The sequence below is a fragment of the Melanaphis sacchari genome, unplaced genomic scaffold, assembly GCF_002803265.2.
Source record: "Melanaphis sacchari strain LSU unplaced genomic scaffold, SCAv2.0 Contig74_pilon_pilon, whole genome shotgun sequence".
In the NCBI taxonomy this organism is placed as follows: domain Eukaryota; kingdom Metazoa; phylum Arthropoda; class Insecta; order Hemiptera; family Aphididae; genus Melanaphis; species Melanaphis sacchari.
In genome coordinates this window covers 1527690-1551527 of record NW_020271531.1, presented here as the reverse complement: position 1 = coordinate 1551527, position 23838 = coordinate 1527690, and the positions used below count along the sequence as shown (strand labels likewise).

At 23.4% G+C, this 23838-nt stretch overlaps 2 protein-coding genes across 3 annotated transcripts in view; one reads left to right on the top strand and one right to left on the bottom strand.

The window, feature by feature from the left end:
* Positions 1-720: 720 nt before the first annotated feature.
* LOC112601058 (parafibromin) lies at positions 721-6010 on the top strand. Of its 2 annotated transcripts, XM_025348471.1 has the most exons (12): positions 721-964; positions 1142-1247; positions 1318-1437; positions 1512-1660; positions 1970-2183; positions 2276-2453; positions 2537-2673; positions 2786-2806; positions 3437-3561; positions 3782-4011; positions 4977-5118; positions 5817-6010. In XM_025348471.1, the coding sequence occupies exons 1-12, from the start codon at positions 834-836 to the stop codon at positions 5851-5853; spliced, it is 1590 nt and encodes a 529-aa protein (XP_025204256.1). In that variant the 5' UTR covers positions 721-833; the 3' UTR covers positions 5854-6010. The 2 variants fall into 2 exon arrangements, with proteins under 2 accessions (XP_025204256.1, XP_025204257.1); XM_025348472.1 differs by lacking the exon at positions 2786-2806 and having other exon boundaries at positions 723-964; positions 5817-6005.
* A 4245-nt stretch (positions 6011-10255) lies between these two features.
* Positions 10256-23838, bottom strand: part of LOC112601097 — a 43005-nt gene continuing 29422 nt past the window's right edge. The window contains exons 3-7 of the mRNA XM_025348525.1: positions 23559-23694; positions 20632-20765; positions 13492-13578; positions 10451-10628; positions 10256-10369 (exon numbers count right to left, since the gene is read on the bottom strand). Of these exons, the coding sequence (XP_025204310.1) occupies positions 10299-10369; positions 10451-10628; positions 13492-13578; positions 20632-20765; positions 23559-23694 (606 nt within the window). The 3' untranslated portion in view covers positions 10256-10298. The remainder of the gene's footprint in view (positions 10370-10450; positions 10629-13491; positions 13579-20631; positions 20766-23558; positions 23695-23838) is intronic.

The following is a 23838-nucleotide window of genomic DNA, read 5'->3' as shown; positions in this document are numbered from 1 at the left end:
ATTCTCTATTTTATTTTAATAAAATAAAAGTCCTAAGTCAAAACACTTTTTATCCTAAGAAATAATGACGAACGTACACAAAATATAAATAATGCATTATCGTTAAGTTAATACTTTATCGCTTGCTCAGAATTTAAAACTAAATTAATTGCTGTTCTGATTTTAAGGGACGAAGGAGATAGGCATAGAAAACTTTTCGGTTTCAAGATTTCAATAAAAAAAAATCTTCTACATGCCATTCCTTTGGGATGTGTGTAGGTATCTCATACCTATCAATCTATCTATAAACCTATTAATTACATGGTTAAATTATATTAATTTTTGTATACTTATGTTTATAGGTATGTTTAATTTAAAATTAAAATTCTACGTATTTGATACATATTTAATGACTACGTCTTAATTTTTAAAATATTTTGTTAAATTCTTCTTAGTTAAAATAAAATGTCTAGTATTAAAAAAATATGGGGTTTTTCCTTACGGATGAATTTTTTTTGTTAATTTTTTTTTTTTTTTGCGTGATTTCATCATCATTTATTATTTATTAGAATTAAAATGTTCATGTTTGTTGCCGCCATAGACCTATAAGATCCATGGTTGCTGCACTGTATGTCTATGTTGATAAACGAATAAATGATAACGCATTAGTATTTTTTATTTGGGTTTTGATATTTTGATAATCATTTTGATAAAAATATGAAATCGCTTGGTTAAATCAAATCAATGTACGTAGTACAGTAGTACGTACACACCAAATTGAAAATATTTTTGTGTAAATTTTATTATTTTAAATTTTAAATATTGTTTCTAGTTTTTTGTAAATTTATATCAAAATGGCAGACCCATTAACTTTCTTAAGGACATACAATATTAATAAAAAAGAAATTATAATTAAGGACAATCACATATTATTTGGTGACTTATCTTGGCCAAAAACTGTGAATACAAACTTCTTGATGTATGGGTAAGTAAACGAGTATACAATTCATATACTATTGCCTACATAAGCAACAGTTCACAACTAAATGCAAGTATTATCTAATGTTTAATTCATTCATTAGCATCAAAATAGTTAGTAGCATCTAGTATCAATATATTTATTTTGTGAATGTACTTACATATTTCTTATATGCTGTTCTAGTTCTGGTAAAGATGGTGCACCAAAAGAATATTACACATTAGAATGTCTATTATTTCTATTAAAGAATGTTACTCTCACACATCCAGTATATGTGCGGCAAGCAGCTGTAAGTAATTGAATATTGTTTGAAAATCAATCATCTGATTTGATTTTATAATATTGTTTTGAATTATTAGGCTGAAAATATACCAGTTGTAAGAAGACCAGATCGAAGGGAGCTTCTAGCTTACTTAAATGGCGAATTATCTACATCTGCTAGTATCGATCGCAGTGCTCCTCTTGAAATTCCAACTCAGGTTAAATTTAAATTTATACACTTTACATTTTCTTGTTTTTACAATTAGGTTTGTATGTTTAATATATTGAATAGGTTAAACGAAGTGCTGTTGAAGATGTCCAAGAATCAGTTGCAAAAAAACCGCGTATGGAAGATACTTTACAAGTTCAAAGGGTTAAACAGCAGTTGGCTGCACGTTTGGATGCTCCTAAGGAATCTGCTGTCAATGTTGATAATATCAAGTAAATATTAAATAAATGCATTATTAAAAAATGCTGTTAAACATAGAATTTACTAGTCTGGATTTATTCACATTATATAAATTCAATACAATATCTTAGGCTTAAAAAATAAAATTGATTTTGTATAATTGTTCTTAAAAGTCCTCATTCAAATTATAAATTTATTAAATAAAATAATATTAGTCAATATATGTTTACCGTCAAAGCATAGTGCAATCATTTAGATCTATAACCGCAAGTCTAAATGACTTCGAATAAGTTGAAAAAAATGTGTATGATAATAATATAGATTTTAATAATTTTTAATAGATCACTTTCGGAAGCTATGTCTGTTGAAAAAATTGCTGCAATTAAAGCCAAACGTTTGGCAAAAAAACGTACTACCATTAAAGGACATGATGATATTGGTCTTGGTCCAGATCTTAGAGTTATGTTAGATTTTGATGTAGATATAACAAAGGACATCATTAAACGAGAAAGAAAATGGAGAACTCGTACTACTATTCTACAAAGCAATGGAAAAGTAATTAACAAATATAGTTAATTTGAGTATTATTTTATTTTATTATTTTGAAAGAGATTATAGACATATATATGTATTAATTTGTGTTTAAGGTTTTTGGAAAGAATATTTTTGCAATACTTCAATCAATAAAAAACCGTGAAGATGGGAGGTCACGTCCATCACATAGTATGTCAACTACACCACGTGTAGCACCTCCTAAACCAACTATACCACAGCCAACTGTTTATAATCGTTATGATCAAGAAAGATTTATTAAATCAAGAGAAGGTTAGTCAATTTCTTAAATATTTGTTTCATTAATTTTGATACTTAATTAAAATTCTATTTAACTTGAAAATATTAATATTTAGATACGGAAGGCTTTAAAATTGATACTATGGGTACATACCATGGTATGACATTAAAATCTGTGACTGAAGGAACGGTTCCAAAAAAACCAGTAGCTACTGTCACTCCAGTACAACAATCTTCTCGGCCTGGGCCACATGTAAGTTCAACTAGATGTAATGATAATTATAAATTGGGCATGTTGGGTAGTTTAACTTATTTTTAATTTATTTATTTTGAAATAATATTAGATTTTTAATTGTTTTTAAAAGTTTACGGAAAACGAAATTTTGGTGAGTTAAAAAAAAAATTTTTATTAGTATAATAATTTTTAATATTTAGTAAAATTAATGGGTTTTATGTCTTAAAATATTATATTTATTATTTTAAAAAATATAAAATTTCTACTTTTTTTGTATAGTATGTAAAACAAGATAAAATTGAAATGATTTTGATAAATACTTGATTTGCTTATTAAAGTAGAAAATATTGTTTAAGTTAAAAATTCATCAAAATATCAATTAGATTGAATTTTCAATTGATAATTATGGTTACTCGAATTATCTATATATTGATTTTCAATGCATTGCTTATAGTTGTTACTTCATGTCTCTGTTGGTACTGAAAATTTCACTGAATAATGAAAATAAAAATTGTTCCTTTTTTCTCTTAAATTTTCTTGTATTTTATTATATTTTACTATTAGGTTGATGTTATAACCATACATTAAAGCCTAAATAACTATTCAACTATGTGTGATGTTTGTTAATTTAATAAAATAGTAGTATTGATGTATGGTTCAATAGGTATATATATTTTTTAAGGGGAAGGAGATTATTGGTGGATATTATTGTTTGTATTTTGTTATTAACTGCATGTCTAAACTATTCAATCTAATAATTTTATTGTTATATAATACATAGGCCAAATTGACTGCTTCACAACAAGCTAAACAAAGAATATCAAGAACTCCAATTATTATCATCCCTGCTGGACAGTCTTCATTGATATCTATGCATAACGCCAGAGACATTTTACAAGATCTGAAGTAAGTATTTATTATTTTTAACACATGAAAATATTTTTAAATTTATGATATGTAAAGGTAATTGTTTTTTTTTTTTTTTAGTTTTTATTTGTTTTTACAAATTCTCAATAATATTATCAAATTACCTAATTGTTTAAATTAATGTATTATATATTAAAATTGTACCCTACAATTTATTTAGCAGTAAATTCTGATTAGATAATCAATTATTTTTTTAAAGATTTGTTTCAACTGAAGAAAAAAAACAAAATGGATCAAAACGTGATAATGAATTACTCTTACAACGTCGTAAGGATGGGGGCATGACAGTGCCTTACCGTGTGGTTGACAATCCTCAAAGACTTTCACAAGGGGAATGGGATAGAGTGGTTGCGGTATTTGTTATGGGACCTGCATGGCAGTTTAAAGGGTGGCCATGGGATGGCAATCCTGTAGAAATTTTTTCTAAAAGTAAATTATGCCATTTAAATATTTTATATTTTTTTTATACCCTGGTTTAATTTACTTTTATTTTACATTAAAAAAAATAAAAATATTATTTTAATGAATGGTTAGTAATATTTGGGATATTCATCAATTTAAATAATTAAACTATGGTACTTGGTTTAAAAATAATTCTATAATTTTTATCTAAACAGACAATTAAGTTTAATTTGAATTTAAAAAAGTATAAAAAAAAAGGTAAATTTAAAATTTAGATACAGTTGACAGTTAAATTTCTAAATGGATTCATAGCTGTTTATTGATATTTATAAATAATTTTTATAATGTTTTTAATAGATTTTATGGAATCTTAATAATTATAAATTAAAGAGCAATTTAAGTTTTATTAAACATGCCTTATGATTTACAGTTGAACCCTTAAAATTATTAAAAAGATATGATATTAAAAAATAAAAACTTGGTTATCTTGAACTTCTTTAACTTGAAATTTTTCTCCAGTCCCTAGAATTTCCTATTTAAACAATGTGAAAAAATCTTATTTAACTCAAATATTTTCGTAGATAACTCAAAGTTTTGAATTTTATTAATGTTATAAAGTTGTAATATTTCCCTCATGTACCTTATGTATGCATTTTAATATCAAAAATAAGGTTATTACTCATTAGTATTACAGTTATTGATAAATGATTTAGAACGATTCACTACAAAAACTGCGATCAATAGCAAAACTTAAACAAAAATAAATACCTTTTTTAATTAATTTTCTAACCTCATTTTTGTTTTTTTATTACATTACTTTATTTATAATAAATACATAAGAATATATATTTTGTATGTTTTAAAAATTTTTAAGCTGGATAATTCAAACTTTTTTTCGGTCTATTTAACTCTGAGTTAATTAAGTTCAACTAAATAACAATTAAAAAAAAAAAAAAATGATTTACTAATTAATTATTTTGTATAATTTTCAGTATGTGCATTTCATTTAAAATTTGATGAAATGAAGTTAGATACAAATGTGGCCAAATGGGCTGTTAATGTCCTGCAGATATCAAGGACCAGGCGTCATTTAGACAGAGCAACTCTTATGGTATTCTGGGAAAAATTAGACAAGTATGTTATATGAATATGATTTGACAAAAAAACTCGCAAAGTAATTCAATGTATACATATAAGTATAAAAAATTCAATTGTTGGTAGATTAATGTAAATTTATGCATATAATTTAATGGCTGTTAATAACCACATGATTAATGGCTGAAAATTTCTATGTTTCATTATATTATTTTAGCAAATAAAAATTAAAAAAATCATATTGTGATAGATAATATTAGTAGATATATCATAGTATAAAAACCTAAATTTCAGTTTTACTTAAAATAAAATAATTGAAATAATAGTCATAATTAAATTTTTCAATTTTGCTGTTACTATACAATATAATTCTTTTAATTCATATAGTGTAGGTAAATAATTTACAAAATACTAAGTGATACATTTTAAAAATCAAGTTTTTCATTACTGTGTAATATTATTATTACAGATAAATTAACAAATAAGACAAATAAAACATTGTACTCATAAAATCAAGTTATACTATAAAAAATACAACAATTAAATCTTGTTTTAAATCATTTGTAAAATGTATAAAACAATAATTAAGTCCCATTTAGTATAATGCCTAGAAATATTGATATAAAATTATAATTTACTTAATTATAAAATAAGATTTGTAGTATTTGTTCTTTGTTTTTTATATCAATTTGTTTACTAATTCAAAATATGTTTAATTTTCTTTGTTTATTTTTCAGACACATATTGAAGTGTAAACCAAGCTTAAGATTTTAGGTAATAATAGATATAATGACAATTAATTAATCCTTGAGCTTGTATAATATGTTTCAATAATTATGATATTGCTCATTTTTGTAGTAATACAGTAATTAGGTTGATTGAAGTGTTTATAATTTTAATTTTGTTTATCTTAATTTATACTTTAATTTAATGTATGTCAAAATTGTTTCTTCTTATAATTGATTAAAAAAAAAAAAAAAAAGAAACGTTTATCAACAAACCATCTATAGGTCTTATTGTAATTTTATAATATTAAGCCTACTTTTTTTATTTTATTTATCATGTCTTGACTAGCATTATTTTATGTTTAAAAATACTGATATATTTAATATTAACTTGTACTGCAAATTTGTAAATATTGGAAATCATTCATTATCATAACTTTAATGATAATTTAGGCAGTACCTGTTATTTTTTGTATGTTAGCAAACTTTTTTGTTTTCATCATATAACTATTAATTTATAATTTTACTTAATTGTCAAAGTATTGAAGTAAAATAAATATTTTGATATATTAATATTGTGATTATACAATGTATTTTATAAATTTAATAAAGATGTATTTATGAAATTAAATAGTTTGTTACCATTATTGAAGTGTATGGGAAAGATTTTAATATTTTTTTGAAGATAGCAAGCACAAAATCTATTGAAAAATATGGTTTTAAAAGCTTTTTACTCTACAAAAGAGTATATTGTTCTTCAAGTTAAAATGCAGTAAGTTAAAAAAAATTTTAAATTTTAAAATTCTGCTTTTTAGTGAAATATGTTCTAAGTTAAAAAAATGCACAACAAAAACAATTTAGGCAATATTTTAACAGTTAAAACATTGTAAATCAACAAATTTAGTTGCTAAGAAAAAATATTGTAAAATAACCAGTGTTAAGCGAGTTATTTTTCTCGTTACTTAAATAAAATTGTAATGAAGTTATTTAACTTTTCAATCTAAAAAGTAATTAGGTAACTTTTCATCTAAAAAATAAAATTTTTAATGAAGTTACGTAACGTGTTACTTTGTGATGTTATTAGCTAACACTCAAAATAACTATAGTTAACTAAAGCACTATTAATATTGTAGAAAATACATAATTTTAACTTAATCTAATATTCACAAATATATGTTTGTAAGTAAAAAAAAAGTTTATTTTTATGCTCTAATTATAATACTTAAATATAAATCTTACAGCATTTTTGCTTATTAATCAAGCATCTATTTAATATATACCAAAACTTATGACTAAAGGACACTTTTAAAAAGTAAGAAAAGTTATTAAAAAAATATCTATATATATAAAGTGTTATTTATCGCCTTTGATACTGTTTTTTTGTTGAGATCGAATTTTTTATCAAATATTTTTAAATTAGTATTTTCTAATTACAATAATTTTTAAAAAAAGGTTCACTTTTTTATGCTGTTTGTAAGCAATATTTTTGTTTCTTATAGTTTTTTTAATTTGATTATTATGTAATAAAATATTTGTTTGCAAGTAAAATAGCATGAAAATTTAATACAGAGTTTAAAAAAATCTTCTGATGGCGCGATTAACAACAGAGTATATACTATATACATAAAATAATTTAATGTCAAATTCAATTTCGAACTTACCAAAATTTTGTTATAAGTTGTATGTATAAATTACGACGGTTGAAATTTCTTTCATTACACTCAGTGTTAAGACGTTTTGCTGTATGGTAGATATCGTCATTGAATATTTTGTTTATGAATGTGTTTAATTTTTAGTTAATTGTATAACATCATTGCATAATATGAAAAAACATGCGCGGAGCTGATGCTATCTCTATATTTTAAGATATTTTATCATAAAGTGCTTGTACAATTTTATTAATTGAATTAATATTAATTTATATATATTAGCAGACACAAACAAATGTATTATTAATGCATCATAATAATATGTACAAGTGTATAAATACATTTTTTTTAAAAAGTTTCTAATTTTAGTAATTTCACCTCGGCTTCCTGAAACCTAGATTCGGCACTGAATCTTATTTGATTCATGATTTTACCATCTTATTAGTCGATAATAAAATTGGTAGGTACTTATTATACACTAGGAAAAGTCATAACAAAGTGCTTCCAAATTCGTGGTTATATTATATGATGATCAGTGCAAAATAAGTATACCTATTCATCGATTTATTTTTAATTTATTTAATGTGTTCAATATTTTTAAATGTCTATAAATAAGACAACACTTGTATTATTATAAGTAGATAGGTAAAACAATCTTATTTGATACATGATATTTGTATATCGTGTTTGGTGTTTATTGTTTAAAAAAATTGGATTGCTTATTGTTAAATTTCCTGTTACATATAATATGTACTTATATTGTATATTTATGTACCTACATTATAAACATATTGTATGTAAAATTTCGTTTTTAATTGAGTGAACTATATATACCTAAGTCAATGTGGAAACTTTTATCATAAATTTAATGTTTGTCACATCAAATGTTTGTTTAGTTTCTCTTCTAACTAAACATTTACAAACTAAATAGGTATCACATTTATGCAAAATCAACGATGTACTTGATTGCCCTTCGAAACAAATATTTGAAATTTACAATTAATGAATTATAATTAGTTATACTTATCTTAAACAATGTTAGAATACGAAGCACCATCATTGTTTAAAATAACAACAATTTTATAAAGTACATATATAGTTATAAAACTATATAATCCTACATAATGCAAGCCATTAAATATTTTTGAACAGTGTTACCTATAAGTTTTAATATAATTATTGTAATAATATTAATAGCCATAATGGTATTCCAAATAAATATATGTTGTCATTACAATAAAACTTAAAGTTTCATATTGGTAAGATTAAATACTATAACTTATAAAAAAATTGTCAAAATATTATAATATTATCATGTATTATTATATATACCTATGTCCTATAAGAATTAAAAAAGTTATCTAAACTGATATCATAGATCATCTTACCAACTATATTGATAATTAATTTAATTTCGTCATTGATGACTAATGAGTGAGAAGTTTAAAGTTAAGTGCCTATTACATTATGCAATATTTATGTTGCACAAAAAATTATAAGAAATTCTTTTGTTGAAAATATTTATAACCACATCGCTTTAAAAAAATACGAAATTATACCTAATTTATCTTGTAGAAGTTTAATAAGAAAACTTATAAAACTTAGATACTATTGGAGATTAAAATATGTACATAATTCAAATAATTTGTACAAAGTTTGTTATATTAAAGAATAAAAATGTAAACTATATTTTTAATTATTACAATTAATTATAACAAAGATTATTTTTATCCGCCATTGTTAAACACTTTTCTTGATAAACTATAACCTGAAATATTTCGGTAGGTATTTACTATTACAATGTTACTCTCAACAAAATTTATATTTTCAAACAATTTACATAGCGCTCAACGTTTACAAAGATATATAAAATGTATGACGAACCGAGCGTATAAAACTTGCCTATATAATATAATTAAATAAAGTTATTGCGGTCGCTATCGAGTTTGAGCCGATCTACAGGAATTTTCCTCTCCTCTTTGTCTTTTATCAAGGGATATTCTCGGTAGCTCGTTAGAAATGTTTTTAATGCGATTTGTCCTCTTGTTTTTGTCTTCTCGACCGAATTTTAGCATTCGGTGGCCAACGATGGTTATAAATGAGAAAATGTTAATGACAGGATGGTGAGAGGAAGTTACAGCTTGAGTTAGAATACAAAAAAATAAAAAAAATTAAAAAAGGGTTTATTCTCTTGCAAATAACAAAAAACTAAAATTTGCTAAGTGTGTTTACGATTGTGTCAAAAATGGAAAAATGTTCTCTAAACGATTGCTGATCAGAGCTTTAAATTGAAATGTATTCTTAAAATTTTAATTATAAACAAATAATTGTTATTTATTCTTTAAATTTTAAATTAATATTTTATGTCGTTTTTTAACTGTTTAAAATGTATATACTAACGCCTATAAAATGTAATCAAAGTTTTTAAATACCTATATCAAATGTCATAAAAGTATTTTTCATGGCTAGTAGATTTTGTTGAAACTATTTTTGCACATTGAGTTGGCGAGAAAAAATAAAAATAAAAAAAATATAAATATAAATTGTAATACGGTGAAATACGAAGTGAAAAATATAATTTTTTTATTTAAGTTCTATAATAATTGCATGTAGATACTTACAATCTAGGTACTTATTTGTGCACTAGATGCTTGATTGTATTTTATTTTTCCACATTTGCTTCTTGTATGAATAATTATTAATTATTAAGTACATACCTAAATGTTTATAATGATTTTTATGCAAGGAAAAAATAAATATGAAATGCTTCAATTTTATTAGTATATTCTGAAAAAACTAGAATTTATACACCTGTACATAATATTATACAATTAACAGGGTTCTGTCACGTCTCGTGTACAATCATATGTGTGAACGATGCGACAAATAGAGCTACCAGAGTCGATATATGTTTCCCTGTTAACAAGAACAAATCACTTTTCATTATGAATAGTATTTAATGATAAATTATAATTTAACTATGATGTAAGTACTTACCAGAATTTATTGTATTGATGTTATTTCTGTACTTCTCTAGGAACATATTTTCTGTATATGACTGCGTGAGTGATTGGATAACGATCATTTTTCGCCATTTCAGCTGTTCTTGTATGAGGCTTGCTTCGCAAGTTAAATCCAGTTCTTCATTGGGTCCTTGAAAATGATCTTTTTCTATCTACATAATTTTGTATTGTAATAAAATAATTATATACAATTTTAAATTATTGTTAAATTGTATTAGTCTAATTAATAGGTAAATTTATATATTAAAATATTTAATACAATGCTGTTAGCAAAATACACATGATAATGGGAGTAGGATATTATAGGATATCTAGTAGAAAATCATTAATCTTTTGTTGTTCATCGAGTCACTCCTCTAATTTTAATAAGCAACACTTTAATTAAGTAATGTAAAATAAGCTAATTATTTGAGGAATTCATATTGTACATAACGATGTATCTTGAAAATTAATGTATATACTATGTATAGCGTTACTTTAGTTTATATATAAAATATGTTTAATATGTAGAAACTATCATACGTATATGAAGCAATGAAGGTGATGTATCTAATTTATTTATAAGAATAATAAAATCATAAAAATTCATTTTTGTTAATAATAATATTTTTATAGTTATTATAAATTAAATTAATGGGATGCTTAAAATTATGTAACAATTAGAGAGTTGTTTTTAAGTAGTAAAATAAATGTTGATATGTAAAATGGGTGCTGATTTACAGTGCTGTGCCTAGGGGGGTGCGAGAGATGCGTATGCACCGGGCGCCAAAACCTTTTTATGATCTAAATAATATTACTGATAAATGAAAATTAACCATATTAATTTATATTTTATATCAGTTTTAATATAATAATATCATCCTGATCAGCGGTGTCGATTCATTATTTTTACTGGCGATGAGATAACGTTTTAAAATGTATTGTAGGCAATTAAGTAAAAATACCTATTCATGTATAAATATAATAAGTTTTTATTTTTATCTCGAAATAACGACGTCGTTGATCGTCAATAACAATAATATATTATAGATTTATAAATATATTATGTATACTGCATTATTATTATTATTTTGCATGATTAATAATATTTTAATAACAGAATTTCGACTGGAACAAGTTGTATGATTTTATTTTGAACCCATCTATGATAATGTTCACATCACTCATTGCAGAAGTAGGTACGAAATTTTTTTTATTAGCTTTTATTTGAAGATAAGTTATTTTTTATGTAATTGGACAAATTTGATTCGTAAATTTATATCGGTTTAGTATGATTGGTACTTATCTATCAATATTTTTATTCTACATATACAATTTAAATATTATATTACTAATCTATTAAGTTAGAAATGTGCAAAAAAAGGTAAATCCAAAGAATTTCTTTCCCCTTTTTTTATTTTATCTCTTTATATGTAGGTATAAACATACATGGTAGAGGGGATAAGGACACTAAAAATAATTTTTGGCACCGGGTACTAATAATGCTAGGCACGGCACTGCTGATTTATTAAATTAGAGGTATAACGTATAGAAGTAAACTGAGTCTTATTTTTGTTTGGCCACTTTTTGTCCATGAATTTTTTTTTAAGAAAAAATGTTTAATGGTTTGTAAAAATACATAACACTATATGTCCGATTGATTGAGCAATATATTTGTTCTAGTCTTCAAGAAGTTTAAATTTAAATGACTTAAAACTATTAATATATATTAATACCTATGTCACGACTATGAGATATTTCATAAAAATATTTTACAATCTCAAACAGAGGTGTTTCAGTACCCAGTAGTGGACAAGTATGATAAGTTAATTTAAAAGAGACTATTTTGCAAAGTGCTAGTAGTGGTGTTTGGTAACTTTAGATTTTTTTATGTTGAAGGTACTTTACGTCAGAAACTGCATATTATTAGAAATACGACACAAAAACTATTATGTTAAGTTTGTTATGTCTACAGGTTTGTTATAAATGTTTCATTTCTTTTACATAATGCCTACATAATAGTTTAAAATTAGTTTAGATAGTTTGAAAATGTCATTGACTATAAAATATAACAATTTAACTAGAAGTTGAATGTTTTTGTCTTTACTATTACTTTTGTTTGAATTGCAACAAAAAACAAAAATTATTTGAAGAGAATTCGTTTTTGCTCGTAAGTATAAATATATATGATATTTATTTACCAGTGTTATCAACATTTTTTAAATTTCAGTTAAAAGAACTTAAGAGAATTCTTGTACTACGTTTTAAATTATTAAATGGTTTAATTAAAAAAAAATACATGCATTTAACTACAAAATAATTTTGTAGCTTTGACAAATATTATAAAAATTGAATAAGTAGATATAATAAGTATGTATTTTCGATTTTTTTTATCGATATATATGAATTATTGTTTATTTTACAACTCAAAAAAGCGGTTATAGACAATTAGGAAATTAAAAACTCGTCATCGTTAGAATTAAAATCAGAATTTCTTCTCAGAATTTAAAATATACAACTCATATCTTACATAATCACAACTAGAGTTCAGTATATCTCTTCAAAGTGAATTATAAACATTTGATTAATACTTCATAATATTGTAGGCTTATATAGAATTCTTGAATGTCTGAAAAGTCAAAAGTTAAATATTTTAAGGTTTAATTTGCTCCAAAGAGCTGATTGCTAACAATTTTGATAAACTAATTAATGATTTAATGTAACTAATTTATAAATTAATGATATTTATTCATTTGAAGTATATTTGTTAAACTAGAATCTACTTTAAATTCATAAAATATGATAAAGCATATGAATAAAAATAAAACTAATGCATTTGTCGTGTCTCCCATTTTTACTGCATAGGTAATAAATTATGAGCTTACATAAAACAATTCTCAAATTTCACTATCATATTGAAAAGATATTTGAAAGCGTTAATAGAAAAATTATAGTTATTGCTTAAATTTGTAGTTATATTATAATATAATAAATTTAAAACAGTAGGTATACTAGTAAATATATTTAAAGTCATACCTTAAATCGAATTCCTACTGCTTTTGAATATAAAGGGCCTTCGGGATTGACCATCACAGGATAATTCTCCATTTGATTATTGCTTGCCTATACAAAACAAAAATAAATATAAAAATATTTTAACCAAATTTGTTTATTTTAGCAATATTATTTTGGTGATTTTACAAGCCATGAGATAATTTGATAAAAAATCTTAGTTGAGTAAGTTGAGTTATGCGTTCTTAATACACGTTTTGTTAATAGTGAAATAAAAATTATAATCATTTTATGATTTTAGAATTATATTAGTCTCAAATTCAACATTTGTATATAATTATTCTTTGAGTTAAATTTAAATTGAAAATATAAATATAATATTTATATTTATTATGTTATTTATATTAAAAATCTAAATTTAATACAATAGTTAACCATATACATTATTTTATACTAATCGTACTTGGATAGTTAGAATAAGAAAATTATGATTTATGATTATTATTTCATCGTTAGGCAGTAATAATTTTATTTTATTTTTTAAAGTTATGAAGAAAGTCTTTGTGTATAAGGTATTAGATTATTTTCTTAAATGTTTATGTAATGTTAGTAATGATGAACAAATACCTGGGATTTTATTCTTGGGAAATTCCTGGGAACATTCCCAAGATCAGGAATTTATTGGGAATACTATGATTTTTTAAATATTATTCATATGTTTCAATATTCAATTAAACTTATAGTTGTATATTTTCCATATAACAAACATTTTTACCCGAAAATATTATTGAAGAATAGGAAAACTTTGGGTTATTCCATAAATTTATTTTATTTGTATCATAAATAAATGTAATTTAAGTTGCATATAAATTTCAATTATTAGTACAAAGTTTCTATTTAAATTATTATTTAAGCTATTTAAATGTAAAATTATATTTAGTTTTTAATTTTTAATACATCAAATATAATAAATATTAGGTAATCAATTATCACTATTATTTTTCTAGTTGTATCATTTTTGTACTCAAACGTATTATTAATTTTTATTTTGAAGTAATTTTCCATGAGGCAATGGAATATTTATTGAGAAATATTACTAAAAGTAAGTTAGTTGTTTATAAAGGTTCTGGACATGTTTCTTCTCAGCAACCTGTAACACACGCTTGGGATTTGCTTACCTTTTGAACTCATATTAATTATATTTTTTATATGTATAATAGACACCCACAAAATTCATGAACCTAATTGAATCATCATCGTTTTTAATACAACTGTTATAACTATTTTAAATTATACCACTTACACCCCTTCTCCCTAAATTATGTATTAAGTTGTACTTTTTCAATTAGTTTTTCGATAATATTTATACGTATACACACACACATACTTATTCTAACAGCTTATTAAACGCTTTTTAAAAATTATTTTTATTGTTTTAAGTTCCATAAATGAATAAATGAATTCTTTCTGAATGAAAGACATTTTAGAATATTAATATCAATGAGTGATTTCATATTAATTTTAAAAAGGAGTATAAGTGTATCGAATAAAATAAATAAACATAAATATATTATACCTATGTACTAATCAATAAATAATTTAATATTCATATAGTAATTAATTTTTAGTTATGACTCATGCATTGATCACAATGGATATTTAATTTAGTGAAAACTAATAATATAACAATGAGGAGAATATTTTAATCCGGTTTAAATTTTTTTCTCTTTATTATCTACCATAAACCATATTTACTTTGATATAAATGAAGTAGTTTGCTGTTAATCTTCCATAATATTCTCAGTTGATTCATGTATTTGATCAAACATATCTCAGTAATATTTATTTATAAAATAGTTTTAACTTAATACATTTAATACCTATTAAACAATTATTAAATTTAAGGTTCATCCGTCCATTTTCTCTCATAACCCATACACTTATTTAATAGGTAATGTATATTGTGTAGCATAATCTAAAATAAATATTTACGTTTTACCTACTGTTGTTTTAATAAATATAAATTATAATATATTAAAATGTAAGATACCTATTTAAAAACAAAATTATACATATTTTTACTACTTATATTGAAATATTTTGAATGAAAAAAACTTATACTTGTACATAAAGTTGTAATAATTAACTTTTTTTAAAATTTTTTTTATTTAGAAAAAATATAACATTTACAATCTGTGCAAAATAGCACAATAAGTAAATTTGCAAGACAACATAAACAAGATTATCAATAAAACGTGATAAGGGAAGCCATTCAGTGATAGGACCCTTTTTTAATTACATTTTGGGTAAAGACGTAAAGTGCCTAGATCAGAAGATCACGACACCAACGTCTTTTTAGACGACAAAGAGGGTCATTTAGAAGTGAAAAAGAATACTGGTTTGAGACAAGTGGGTTGGAATGTAGGGATAATCTGAAGAAGAATTTTTTGTATTGGTTATGGTTAGGTTTTCGACTGTCTCAATATTTAGATCTTTGCGGAGAGAGTGGTTGCGACAAACCATGGAGCAGAAGTTATTTGACGTAGGCAAATAGATGGGAATGATTGAATATTTTGTATGTGGGTTGGCTTGGCGCAACCCCAGATTTGGGCACCATATGCCCAAACAGGTCTTATCATGGATTTATATATTAATAATTTGAGTATTGGAAGCAATAGGTGTAGTCTGGAGTTAAAATATAAAACTATTTAAATATACATTAATGATTTGTTTAGCTATATTTATATGCATGTGTGTATTAAAAATCGAAAAGAGATTTTTGAAATCTAATAAGAATTGTCCTCCATTTAGATCATTCTTATTAAAATAACACTAATTTTAATTAGCATAATATTTTGCATATTTTGTAGTTTTATTGTGCATATTTTTATTTTTAGCACATATATTGGATTTGTCTTAAGTTTTTACGTTCATAGCCACATAAATCTATGAAATTACGATCAATCGTTATCACCAAAGATGGAAATACCAATATCTATTATATATATATTTATACATTATATTGTATAAATATAGATGAATTCATATCATATGAATCTAGTTCAAGTGTTCGATGGAAACTAATTGGCAGTCAGTGTCGAGTGTTCGTAGGTACGTCTTCATGTGTTAAATTGCGTGTAAAATTATTCCAATTTTTGTTTCGTCACTTAAAAATGCCAAAAGTAAAAACACCAATTAGGAGTTGCTTAAAAACATATGTAAATGAGTATAAAAATATTTTTTAAATGGATGGTTCACTTTTGTACTGTTATATTTGTAAAATTTCAGTTGAATACTTCAGAGGAAGTTAACGTTCGAACATGTTGAGCAACTTCTAGTCATCTAGTGCAATAAGGTAAAATATGAATTCAATTTTTGTTTTAATTTTTTTTTTTAATGTGGGCCAATATTTTATAAATTTAAGATAAAGAAACTTAAAGGAAAAAAATTATATTGAAGACAACTAAATACCTTTTTTAGTACTTAATTAATGAATATATATGCATTATGCTTAATTTTAAGATAATTTTAAACATGGTTTTTTTTTTTTATTGAATTTTAAGTGCATTTTTAAAAGTAAATGCATATTTTGTAACACATTACATCATTTTAGCATTTTTAGGAGCATATTTTGAAGCTCTTTTGTGCATAAAAATCTGTTTCCTCATAGTTATAGTGTTATAATATATATAAATTTTATATAAATATAACATTTTTATTTTTATTTTAAATAATAGTTTTGATTTTTTTTTCAAATTTTAAATTATTAAATTATTATTGCAATCAATATTAGGTTTTTGTATCCAATTTTGTTTTATTTTAAAACTTTTTGATATACATAAATATATGTATAGATATGATTAAGGTTTAATGTTTAATGTCAATCATATAAAGTACAAAATTGAGTTCAGATTGTTGGTGTTACTATAGAATTATGAAATTACGTAAAAGTATTATTTGTATGTTACTATATTAAATAAATATTATGACGTAAAAACTATTAAATCATTGGATGAAATAGAATAAAATAATATCTTACAATAATTAATTATTTGATATATTTTATTTTCCTTATCTTGGCTTACAATTTTTTCAAATAATATTATTTACATAGATTTATGACTAAGGTAGATATTTAGGCATTCTCAACAAAGTTCTGTAATTTTAAATGGGTCGAAATAATATGTTATTTATTTCGATTTTAAGTTTTACAGAATATCAATTACTTTAATGTTTTTTGATATCTCCATGGACGTATGATTTATTAGAGTTGCCTGATTGCGGCCCGAATACAGGTAATCGTATTTTATCCCAAATATAAGTATCCCGATTGCGTCCAAAGATGCATTGGTTCACAAAATACCTTATAATTAATAAAATTAAGTCAATATTTTAAATACTGTATAAATGTGTATTGGACGTATTTGTGTTTGAAATTCAAACTTTTATTATAATATTATGAAGTACGTCGATATACCTAAATTATTATAAAATAATTATAAATAAAAATAATATTTAAACACATGGAAAGTATACTATAATATAATTCTTTCTCAACGGATATAATAAAATAAATTGTTTACAATAAAAAGAGATATGAAGTACAATTAATTTGTCAATAAATAGGTATCTAGTCAAATATTAAACCACTTAAATAGTATTTCCTACCTACTATGGACAGGCCGCAATCGGGATAGGCAAAAAGGTAAAAAGTTTACTTTGGGCCGCAATCGGGCGACGTCCTGATTTATTTGTATAAGAAGGAGAGTTCCTAAGATTGCATCTCTTCTTTGAAATTTTAGAAAAAATTAAAATTAACTTTATCTTTATCATTTATTATTTATGCTATTGTAAACATGCAGTTGATAATTATGTACTATATTTACTATATTTATAAAAATAATATTTTCATCAAAATTAAAATTTAATAATATACCATCGATTTTTAATATTTTTATATCCATATATAATTAATTTATCTATTCAGGGATTTAAATGTTACATTTTATAGCTATCATGAAAAAAGCTTTTTTTTATTAAAACATAAATATTGTTAGAAATATTAAGTGTTAAAAAAACCACACAACGCGTATTAAATAATAATTTTTAAATTTTAATAAATGTATTAAGTCAATTTTGAATATATTTGTAAATACAAAAAAATAAATCTTTCATTTCTTATGTTTTGTATATAAATTATATATAATATCGCGATAATCAATTTTAAATATATCGATTATGTACAATTAATTTAATGTATTTAACATTATAATATTTTGTAAAATAAATTAAAAAATTAAAATCATTTTTTACGTACCTACAATCAACTATAATGCATTTTACTAATATTCTCAGTTTATGTATAAACCATAAAATGTATTTTGTGATGAAAAGAGGGAAAGCTTAATATTTCAATTATTGTATAATTCATTTTTACTGTTAATATGTTTAATTTATAAACTAAGTGTCTGAAGTCTAAGCCTATAGCTGTAGGTATATTACTTATCAGTACCGACTTGTTGTCATTTTCTTTAAATTAATTAATTAACAATTATTTTTATTTTCAAAAGAATCAGACTCATTCTTAAACCTCGAAACATTATAAAAAATGCCAGTAAATATTAAGTTTTAGAGTTAATCACTTTTTGTACACCAGAGCTATAAAATTGTCAATAAAATAATTTTCACGTTTGAAAATAAGAACTACTACCTGAGAGTACGATTATTCTTATATGTTTCTCAAGCATTCGACTGTCTATGGTACAATGGCCTACCCTTTAAATTAAAAATATTTTTTCACAGCTTCACTCTACTTATTTAACCCAATATTATCCTCTAATTCGCTCACTCAATAAAATTACAAATATTTTATTAGTAAGACTCACAAACAATTTTAAATTATCTAAATATCTATAAATTTGTTAAATAAATAATGATATTATTTTACAATATTAATTAACTTAAACTTCTCATAATAAATACCTTAAGTCAGAGTTTCTCAACCTGGGGGTCGTAACCCCCTTAGAGGTCGCCAACTTATTAATTAGGGTCGCTAACGTATGATTTAAAATTTAAATACAAAAATTTTAAAGTTCAAACAATAAAATAAAGTAATGAAAAAATAAAATCAATAAATATAAAACACTGTATCGTGTACACTACCTATTATCATAGTAATTAATAATATTCTATGCAAGTATACAAAAAAATATAATATATATTATAGGGGGTCGCTAAAAAATTGAAATTCAAAAAGGGGGTCGCCACAGTAAAAAGGTTGAGAAACGCTGCCTTAAGTGTACAATATTATATTATCTAATTAGCTTCTATAATACATACAACACAAAATGTGTTTGTTACCTATGTACTGATTCTTATGTTATAAATTATAATGAATAGTTTTAGTAATTAATAATAATTAAGTATAAAAAAATTTTTCACTCTCTAATAAAATAACTCTCCCACCTAAAATTATTTGGTGTAATTGCCACAAAAAATATTTTCATGATTATTTACAACAGTTTCTGACACAGATAAAAATTACTATAAAAAATACTAAACCAAATTAAACAAGCACATAAACCACTAGTTTTTACCTTAATCAGTGAATTCATTTCTAAATCTCCCATATTGATTATATTGATTAAAAAGACACTATTGTGGATCTCTTAAATCCTTATTATTTCTATTATATAAATCAAAATCTCCTCTAAAAGTCTGAGGTTTTTCACACTAGTGGGCTTCTCTTCTTATGCCATTTCATGTTGTCACTTATTAAAGTTAATCAAATTTATTTATTGTACAAAAATTAGATTGCTAGTATTCATTTATATATATTTTAATAATAATAAAATAAATATAAACTTTTATACAAATAGTAATACAGTTCCCAGTGTTAAGATAAACAACAATTGCAATAAAAGCTGTGGTAAAAAAAAAAATGTATAATTTTTCATGTATCATACGCAACATTTAGAGTACTTACATTTTATAATATACTTTTTAGATCTATAGTGGGTTTAATTACGACTATTTACTTTATATATTAACAATGCACTTTGAATTATTCAGGAAGTGTAGATTAGTGATCATATGCCGTATTGATTAAAATTAATTTAATATACATTTAAGATATTAATTTTCTAATTATATTCATGAACTCACCTGAACTCCATTGACATACCATGTCATCAACGGTTGTGGATATGATTTGGAGGAAGTGCAATTTCCCGATAAAAGATCGCCAACCGCATAACGATTAAGTACGCCCTCTATCAAAGGGTTCTCTTCTGGATATGCTGTTAATAACATAATTATTACATTAATCATTTTTAAATATCGATTTCTTGATGTATATTATAGTCTAGTGTAAACAATAATATTTTAGATACTGTTAAACTACAAAGAAAATCAAATAAAATGAAAATGTTTTACTCACTTCAAGCTGTTTAATGTTAAAGGCTTATACATGCCTATAGGTGTATACCAAAATAAGTTTTTTTGAAACTTATTAATTATTATATACTAAGCTCATGCATAAAATAAATATTAAGTATATTTAATATCATAGTATTTTATTTTATTCTAATGAAAAAAAGATTTTTTTTTTTAATTTACAAATCGACAAAGATTAGATAAAAATGGTTTAATAATTGAAATATTATTGTGTTATCATAAATAACTCGAAATATATATTTTTAAACAAAAATAACAATAATAGGTTTTTATATATTTTTAGGTAATATAATAGTGTATATAATATTATGATTTATGATGATTACTTCTTACAAGTAATACTATTTCGGGTATAAACCTTATACTATGAACGATCGATTTGTTATTATTTGAAATTGATTAGGTATATCTATAAGTACCTATAAGAAAAAAAAGTTTACGATTTTCAGGTAATTTTTTTCCAAAATAGAAAATAATAGGGCCGAGAAACTTATAATTTTTTATATTTTTGGATTTTATTTTTAATTTAGATTTATTGAGATGAAATTTTTATTTAATACATTACTATTCCAAACATAAAATTCCACCTCGTATATAATTGAAGATTTTAGTAAGTAAACATTATATAGCGAATTAATTTTACTAAGCTTATTTTACATAATTTCGCAAAAACTTGAAATTTTTTATGAACATTTTTTACCACATAATTTCCTATGTTTTACCTCATAATATGGTGCATGCATATTTATTTTAATAGTTTCTATAGTGTTTATATTTAAGCATAAATTAATTCTAACTGTTGCATCCTAACATCCAAATTTAAAATTTAAAAAAAGTTACTAATATTGATAAACTAAAAAATATTTTTTACCTAATTTATCGCAGAATAATCAAAACATGATAACTCACATAGCATAAAGTTATTATATCTGTAATTATAATTATGCAGCATAAATAAAAAAAATTGCTTAGTTAATAAAAAGAAGAATAATATAATTGCATAAAAAATGACAGGTCCTTTTGGTAAAAAAAAAGTTGCGTGCAAATCTACAATAAATGATCGGTCCAATGTGTGTGATACCGATAAATGACTATATCTACTATAACGTGATGTAGGTAGAATGTGTGATTTACTGATAGCAGATAGGTATATTATGTTTTTAGCTATATAGTGCTATACTTATATAATAATCGATTTGGTATGGATTTTATGACTGTATTATATTTTTAAAATATAATATAAATGTCTACATTTAGTGTTTTCGTGTCATTTAGTTTGTCGGTGAATTTTTTCCATTTTTTTTTTTTTAAGAATGAGTAGGTATATGTTTTGAATTAATGTTATATAATATGTTTTATATTGATTTAAAATGAATTCTACTACAAAAATGGGATATTTTTATAAAAATACAAATATTGATGAAATAAAATGCGTTGAATATTTAAAAAGTAAAAACTTTTTAAGTAACAATTGTTTAGTTTGCTTAAAAATAATATTGATGGCATTCAATTGTGATGGAAAATTATGTGAAACAACAAAGACCAGTAAAAATACATTATAATGGCACTTAAAAAAAAAATGGTACCGATAAATGTAATTTTACAGACTAAATGATATTTTAATAATACAATACAGTCGTAAAATCCATATTATTTCGAATATTATACAGCACTTAAGCGTAAAATATAGGCATCTTATATCGATAGATCACATGTTTTATCTATAACACGCTTTATCGTAGATGGCAATTTTTCGGTAGATCACACATTTCACCGGTCCCCGTAATAATTATTATACATCAACATTTATAGTTGGAAGATTGGGAAAAAATCATATAGATTTGCCGATTGTTTTGTAGTGAAAAATGTTTACAATTTTAAATGTTGATCAATTAATGTATTCATTTTAAAATTATGTGCGCTTTTCTTATTCCTGTGTCTGTCATAACCTTTTGGAGCATTATAAATGTGTATTTTCAACTTCAATATTTTTTTTGAGATATGAGTGAATGTCAATGTTGTTTTGTGAGGAAGGGGGGCTTTGAAATTCTTGGTATTTTTCTTAACATTAAAAATAAAAATCAAAAATTTGAGTTTAATTTCATAAATATGTTTATAAATATTTGAATTTTAAATGTTGACAAAATAGGATATTCAATAGTAAATTAATGATTTATTATTAAAGATTTTATTTTTTAAATGTAATCGTAACAGTATTAATCATAGGAACGTAAAACATTTAACTATAATTTAAATTTTCATTCTCTATTCGTAATTAAATTTTTAAAATATTTAGACTTATTTAAATTATTATTACTTAAAATGGTTTGATATATATTTATACCATAGAACGTCGACCGCATTATTAATGGTGAATAAAATTACTAAAATATATTAAGTATTATTAAATATAAAAATGGAGGCCGACAGTTTTTATTTATTCAAAATTGTTTTTCGTATGCAATGATCTATTATTGAATTCAAATTTAACATATTCATTTCAGTGATCTACTTTATTCGATCGCAACTTTAACCTACTTTTCTACTTTTTATTAATTAAGTAAAAAATAGTGTATTAGAATAAAAATATTTATATTTGTAAAAGAAGTAATTTATCGACATATTTTAATATTTACCTAAAACATTCATGTTTGCGGACTTAAAAACCATTTCAAATTTTGGTCCATCTGTTGAGACTTCACATCGATATATACCACTAGTTTGCAACGTGAGATTACTTAGTGTGATTTTTCGCATGTTACAATGAGATAACTATACAAACATATTAATTATATCATGGTTATTAATTATTATACATAAGACAAAAATAAAATACATTTTGATGAAAATTAATAACTTTAAATGATTAAAGAGAAATATTGTACCGTTAATGTATTTTAGATTCAAAATAAAGCG

What these genes read in the sequence shown, in the direction of transcription:
- LOC112601058 (XM_025348471.1), top strand. Translation starts at nt 834, where the DNA reads ATGGCAGACCCATTAACTTTCTTAAGGACATACAATATTAATAAAAAA. An exon ending in CTCTTGAAATTCCAACTCAG is followed by an intron (nt 1,438 to 1,511) that starts GTTAAATTTAAA and finishes TATATTGAATAG; the next exon opens with GTTAAACGAAGTGCTGTTGA. An exon ending in GTCAATGTTGATAATATCAA is followed by an intron (nt 1,661 to 1,969) that starts GTAAATATTAAA and finishes AATTTTTAATAG; the next exon opens with ATCACTTTCGGAAGCTATGT.